At 41.0% G+C, this 6,260-nt stretch overlaps 1 protein-coding gene across 2 annotated transcripts in view; it reads right to left on the bottom strand.

Moving 5' to 3' along the window:
* Window positions 1-1,070: 1,070 nt before the first annotated feature.
* Window positions 1,071-6,260, bottom strand: part of LOC102309843 (GTPase IMAP family member 8) — a 13,653-nt gene continuing 8,463 nt past the window's right edge. For both annotated transcript variants that reach the window (XM_005928904.3, XM_005928903.3), the window contains 3 exons: window positions 5,077-5,709; window positions 4,392-4,424; window positions 1,071-4,307 (listed from right to left, as the gene is read on the bottom strand). In XM_005928904.3, the coding sequence (XP_005928966.1) occupies window positions 1,552-4,307; window positions 4,392-4,424; window positions 5,077-5,709 (3,422 nt within the window). In that variant the 3' untranslated portion in view covers window positions 1,071-1,551. The remainder of the gene's footprint in view (window positions 4,308-4,391; window positions 4,425-5,076; window positions 5,710-6,260) is intronic.

Here is a 6,260-nt window from a genome sequence, read left to right as displayed (position 1 = left end):
TTCGGCTTTTCATTTCGCCATTTGTTGATTCACTTGAAGAGCAAGTAACGTAATATTGGTGAAGTGATCAGTTTGATATCAATCTTTCGTGATGCACCGTCATATTTACATTATTTGTACGGTACGAATGATTTGCTTTGGTACCTGGTCAAACTTAAGCTCTCCTTAGTATGGCTGGCTCCATCTCTCCAACAGCGCACTGACGGGCAGCAGCTGCCCCGCCCCCTCGCTCAGTCGCTTAGTGCCTGAGCTCGGATCATACCAATACCAGGGGGGGATTCACGCACAGTCGTAAATTCCCACAGTGTGCACTATGTGCTTCGAATATTGTGTGTACTTTTTGTTTTATACAGTTGTCAGCCAGGCATCTAACTATGAAAAAATTACACTCCAAAAGACCCCGGGCTTCTGACAAAACAACCCGGGCTTAAGCCCAGTAAGCCACCCCCACGCTCCGCCCCTGGATGAGACAGAGGGAGGGAAAGCAGAGCAAAGGAGCCGAGGCGACACGAGGAGTGATCAGGCCCTGCCAAACAGAGTTGAATTCGTTTGACTGTAAATGTCTAAACAAAACATCACATCGCTAAAGTCTGACAGACTTTAGTAGAACAAACACAACTGTCTGTCTGAATCACCCTTAACCTCTGACTGTGATCATATTTATTACAGCCTGTACAGGCTGTAATAAATGAGTGGTGTTGATGACGGTCAGCGATTGTTATTATGTAAACATTATTTGAGCACTGTGCTGATTAATATTCGCTTCTTACCGTCTTCACGTCCGGTTGTACCTGCAGACAGAAGAAAAAGGTGCATAGACGGAAGGACCGCGATTATCAGATTGATGAAGAGAAGTAACATCACTGGAAGGCTGCAAGCAAACTGGACTAAAGCGTTAGTTAGTGATGTGTCGACGCTTCGAAGTGTGTCGGGTAATCTCGGGGGAGTTTTTGTGAAGCGCGCGAATCAAGCACCCAATGCGCGAATCATGAACGAATCGTTCAATACTCGAGAATCACTTTACTGACTCATGAATCATGATTCACAAGCCCAACTGACTCACTGACTCATCCCTGTTGCTGTCTGGATCAAAACATAAACAGACCATCCATATTGAAAGGTAAAAGGAGCCGTCCCCAAAAACGAAGAATACCACCTGCTAATGTGGAGGAGTTGTCACTGCTATTGGATACTTTGCTGGAACACAGTAAAGCTGTGGGTTGTTATGACATAAAGAACGTATGGACATTTTAATTCTGTTTTTATTTCAGTCTCCAAATGAGGAGAAAAGCGATTATGAAAGAGAGTGACAATTTTACCGCATATTAAATATTGTACATCAAAGAATTTACTTAACATCGTCCACCATGCCAATGTCACACATACTGCAGATGTACATTCTTATTAGTCTTATTAACTGTGCATAATCTAAATATTTAGCCAGACTTGTCAAGAACATGGAGTCCTGTACATTTGAATCAATCTCCAAAATATTGGAAAAAAAGTTGGACAAAAATATGAAAAAGTACTGAAGAGCTATCATGTTCATGATCAGAGGATAATACAGCTGCTCTCATATTTCTTTTTTAGAGCCTCTATTTCTTCCTCATGCGTTTTCTCCAAGTCCTTAATTTGTTCTTTGAGAGATTTTTCTTTGTAACTGGAGAGTTCATCCAACTGTTTGTAATCTTTACTGTGTCTCACGTCTGTCTGCTGCATTTCTCTCTCATGTTGTTGTTTCAGTTCTTTTATTTCCTCCATGTGTTTTTCTACCAGAGCTGTAAAGTCTTTGGTGTATTTCTGTCTGAACTCGTTGAACTCTTCAGCCTGTTTTCTGGCTTCTTCTTCATATTTCGTCTTCATTTCTTGCAGTTTTTTCTTATAGTTTTCCTCCAGTTCTTTCCGTTCTCTCTCCTCTTGATCTCTTCTCATTCGATCCTCTTCTTTTCTCTTGTTTACATATTTTTCTCTTTCCTGGTCGTATTCTTCTTGCAGTTTTCTAAGTTTTGCTTGTTTCTCTTCATTTTCTTGATGTCGTTTGTCCCACCACTCACTCCTTTCCTTTTCCCACTTCTCTCGTTGGTTTCTCATCTCCTCTCTGCTTTGTTCCAGCTGTCGGTCAGTTATTTCCTTTTCCTTTGATTCTGCCTTTAGTTTTTTCTCCAGATCTATACGCTTTTGTTCCAACTCTTGTTGTTGAAGTTCATCTTGTATTTTCCTTTGGCGGTCCTCTGCTTCTCGCCTTTTCTGTTCACTTTTTCTCTGTTCACGTTCATTCTTTATGTTATCCTTCATTTTTTTAAGTTGTTTTTCTATCCGTTTTCTCTGCCATTCAGTTTCCGCTCTCTGTTCTTCCATTCTTTCTTCCATTGCTTTTATTTGTTCCTCATGTTTTTGTTCAAGCTCTTCTTTCTGTCTCTTCATCTCCTCTTCCTTCTCTTTTAGGATCCTCTCCACTTCCTTCTTTATTGCCACCTCAGCCTCTTGGAACATCTCGCTGGTGTAGCAGCTGCCTCCATTTTCGTGCACCATTACCTCAATCTTTGTCAGCAGCTCACTGACCTGAGCACGATTCTTTGCATCATTATTATTAAAGACATGATATCTGTCTCCACAATCATGAATCAGTTTTTGTACAAATTCATCACAATCATCTTCTATGTAACTCTCAAATGTTTGACCTTTCAGTTCATCTTTCCTGGTAAATGTAACGATGATGAAATGTTGTGAATTTTTCCCAAAGTATTTCTTTATCAGTTCAACAGTTTCTTTTTCTTCGTTTGTAAACCGGCCGATTGATAGCACCAGTAAGATCACATGAGGTCCAGGAGCCAACATGGTGATGCATTTAACGAGCTCTTGTTCAACTTCATTACTGGACAGACTCGTGTCAAACAGACCGGGGGTGTCGACCACAACAACAGGACGTCCATCAACCTCTCCTTCTGCTTTCTCACAGAACTTTGTCACAGACCTCCCGCTGGGCTTAGATTTAAAATGTTTTTTCCCCAGAATGGTGTTTCCAGTTGCGCTCTTCCCACTGCCAGTCTTTCCAATCAGAACCATCCTGAGACATTCCCTGTTCTGATTTCTATCATCAACACACATGGCCCTTTCTTTTCTTAAATCCATTTCAGCTTTAAGTCTTGTGTTAATGTTTTTCTCTTCTACCACTCTCTCCATCTGAGCTAATATGAACATGTCTTTTGTGAAGGATTTGGGTCCGTTATCTCTCACCTTTTCCACAGCTTGGACCAGCTGTGGGATCTGCTGTTTGTCATTAATGTTGAGAACAACAGATCTTCCTCCACAGCTCTCACAGAGCTCTTGGATGTCCTTCTTGTCTTTTAGAAAGTTAACTACAGCTGGATGTGTAGGATCTGAGTCCACAGTGAACAGAATCATGGAGAAGTCATTGACTCGAGAGCTGAATGTGTTCTGGATGGTCTCTAACTCTCCCTTGTCTTCATCAGTGAGGGGAGCCACAGTTAGGACCAGGATGAAGGCATGGACACCCTCAGGATCACAGAGGGAAATACACCTGAGTGATTCCTCCATCACTGCCTCCTGAGGTTTTTCATACAAGGCAGGCAGCTCCACCAGGGAAACCCAACGTCCACACACCTCTCCCTGATGTTTAACACACTCTGATGAGTTGGAGTCTGAATGAAGCTCAGTCTGACCTAAAATGGCCTTGGCTGCTGAAGTCTTCCCTGCTCCTCTCCTCCCACACAGAACCAGGTTTAGCACTGGCTTGATGAGTTCAGACGTCAGTTGTGTGGTCTCTTCAGTGAACGTGAGGAATTTTCCTTTATTTTCATTCACAATGTCCTCAATCTTCGCCATTAAGTGTTTGTGGTCTTCCTCAAACATGTTATAGAATTTTCCTCCACAGTCCCAGAGGAGTTCATTCACACAGGAACTCATTGGGTTGTCATGTGTGTTGATGACCATCGAGTGTTTAAAGGCATTTTGATCAAACAAACTCAGGATGACCTTCAGAGTTCTTCTGTTCTCTTCAGTGAAATTAGAAGGTTTCACTAACAGCAGCAAAACGTTTGGTCCAGGAAGGGAAAGACTCACACAGCTTCTCATCTCTTCAATAATTGCTTTCACAGTCATACTAAACATGTCTGGGGTTTTCACCACTGTTACTGGTTTTCTTTTCCATTCTCCACGAGCCACCTCACATTGCTTGTTCGGGTTGAATTTAGAGAACTGAAAGTGTTTTTTCTGCATGATGAATTGGCAGAGCGTGTTCTTTTTGTCCTCACTTTTTCCAAATATCACAATTCTGAGTCCAGGTGCTGTAAATTAACAAAAATACTAAGATTAAGATACCAGCAAGCATATATATATATATATATATATAAATAATGTGATTTACTTACACTGTTGGGAATATTCACTGGGAGCTTTGAGTTCTGTAAAAGACAACACAGCCTTATTTCAACAGTACAGGAAGTATGATTCCAAAGTGATTTATAGTCATTTTACAATTTCCTGTTTCTCTGCAACTGACGAAGGTTGCATGGACCAAAACTGTGTAATACAAATAATGATAAGCAGGGCATTTTGGTGAGGTTATAATATACGTCTTTCACTAAGATTTTTTCTCTCCTATGCACCTGTCATCAAATCAAGTGTGCAGAGTTTCCTAAATTTGTTGTTTGAAAAAATGCAAGTACAGAAAATACCAGGAAGCCAGGAAACATAGAAGAGAATAAATCAGCAGAGATAAGACAAAAGGAGTTAACAAAAGCACAGAGGACAAAACACCACCAAGGTAAGACAGAATGTAAGTAAACAGATGGCAGAATCACTTACATATGAACTTAACACAGAAACAAAAACACAGTCTTGATATATTGAAGTAAATAAACATAGAGACAAGACTAGGGTAGACATGGGAAGATAAGGGAGCCAAAAATACAAGGAAATATAATATAAACTGAAACCAGGAAAACCAAACCTGGGAAACATAAATAAACAGAAACCGCAGGAAATACTGACAAGAGACAAAACTTAAAATACTGGGTCCTAGACCCAGGGATCATGACATAAACAATAACTTACCAATTCCCTTTGTTGGACCAAATGGAAAGGTTGATGTTTTTTCTTGTTTGAGGTTTTCCTGCTCAGAAGCCAGACCTGTTGCTGCATCCTCAAATACATCCCAGACCAGGTGTCCATTGTTCTCTTTTGCAATTTGAACCAAGCGTGTTAGCAGCTCTGCACGTTCGAGGTTCTTCAGCTTCAAATGTCTGTATTTGCATTTTCTGATAAAGTCCTTTAAGGGTTGATCTTCTTTCATGAAAGCTGAGCTCTTCTCTCTGGGAGTTGATTTCAGAACCAATGAATGATCAAATGATTGATCACTGAATTCTTCAAGGACTTTGCAGAGCCTCCGATTTTGCTCCTCAGTGAAGTCTTCAGGCTGTAGAACCAACAGGAACACGTGAGGTCCAGGAGCAGAGAGCCTCACACAGGTTTCTACGTGCTCCTTCAGTTTGGCATCAGAAATATTGGGAAGCAACAGGTCTGGGGTGTTAATGACAACTATTTGTTTTTCCTTGAAGGGTGTCCTGAATTCCACACAGCAGTCTGGTGCTTTTTCAGTACAGAACTTCTCCTGTCTCAGTATCATGTTCCCCACTGCTCTCATCTCTGACCATTTGTTCCCCAGCAGAACCACCCTCAGCTCGGACACTGGGAAGAAAAGTAAATCACTTATTTCCAGACAATTAACTGAAGAGAAGCAGAACAGGAAATTAATTAATTTATCTAATTAAGTCACAAAGTTTTGTACATATACAAATAGCATGAATAAACAAAGAGAAGACAAGAGTTGTAAACTCAGAAAGACAAGAAGCCTGCTTAACATGCAAGGGCAGATCATTCCACAACAGGGATATTTTTCTTCCACACACATCTACAAAAATACACATCAAATAACAGATACATTATCACACACAGTCATTTAGGTAGAAGCACATATACGGACACAGAAGAACAGATACAGAGACCTGCACCCCGACTCGCATGCACATGTAACACACACCAAGCTACATGCCTACATGCACCCCCAAAACTAGACACTCTACAGACACACGAGTTACACATATGCCTACATTCACGTATAAATTTCAATTTAGAAACAGTGTCCACATGTGGATTTGGTATCAGTGTTTAGGGAGAGGTTAATGCACAATGTTAGTACAGTTTCAGAGAGTATGACGTGTGACCTGTGACCACTGGGG

Source organism: Haplochromis burtoni, unplaced genomic scaffold, assembly GCF_018398535.1.
Source record: "Haplochromis burtoni strain Fernald_Lab_line unplaced genomic scaffold, NCSU_Asbu1 Contig_117, whole genome shotgun sequence".
Lineage (NCBI taxonomy): Eukaryota > Metazoa > Chordata > Actinopteri > Cichliformes > Cichlidae > Haplochromis > Haplochromis burtoni.
The sequence above is the reverse complement of the archived record's forward strand: the minus strand, read 5'-3'. Positions and strand labels throughout refer to the sequence as shown.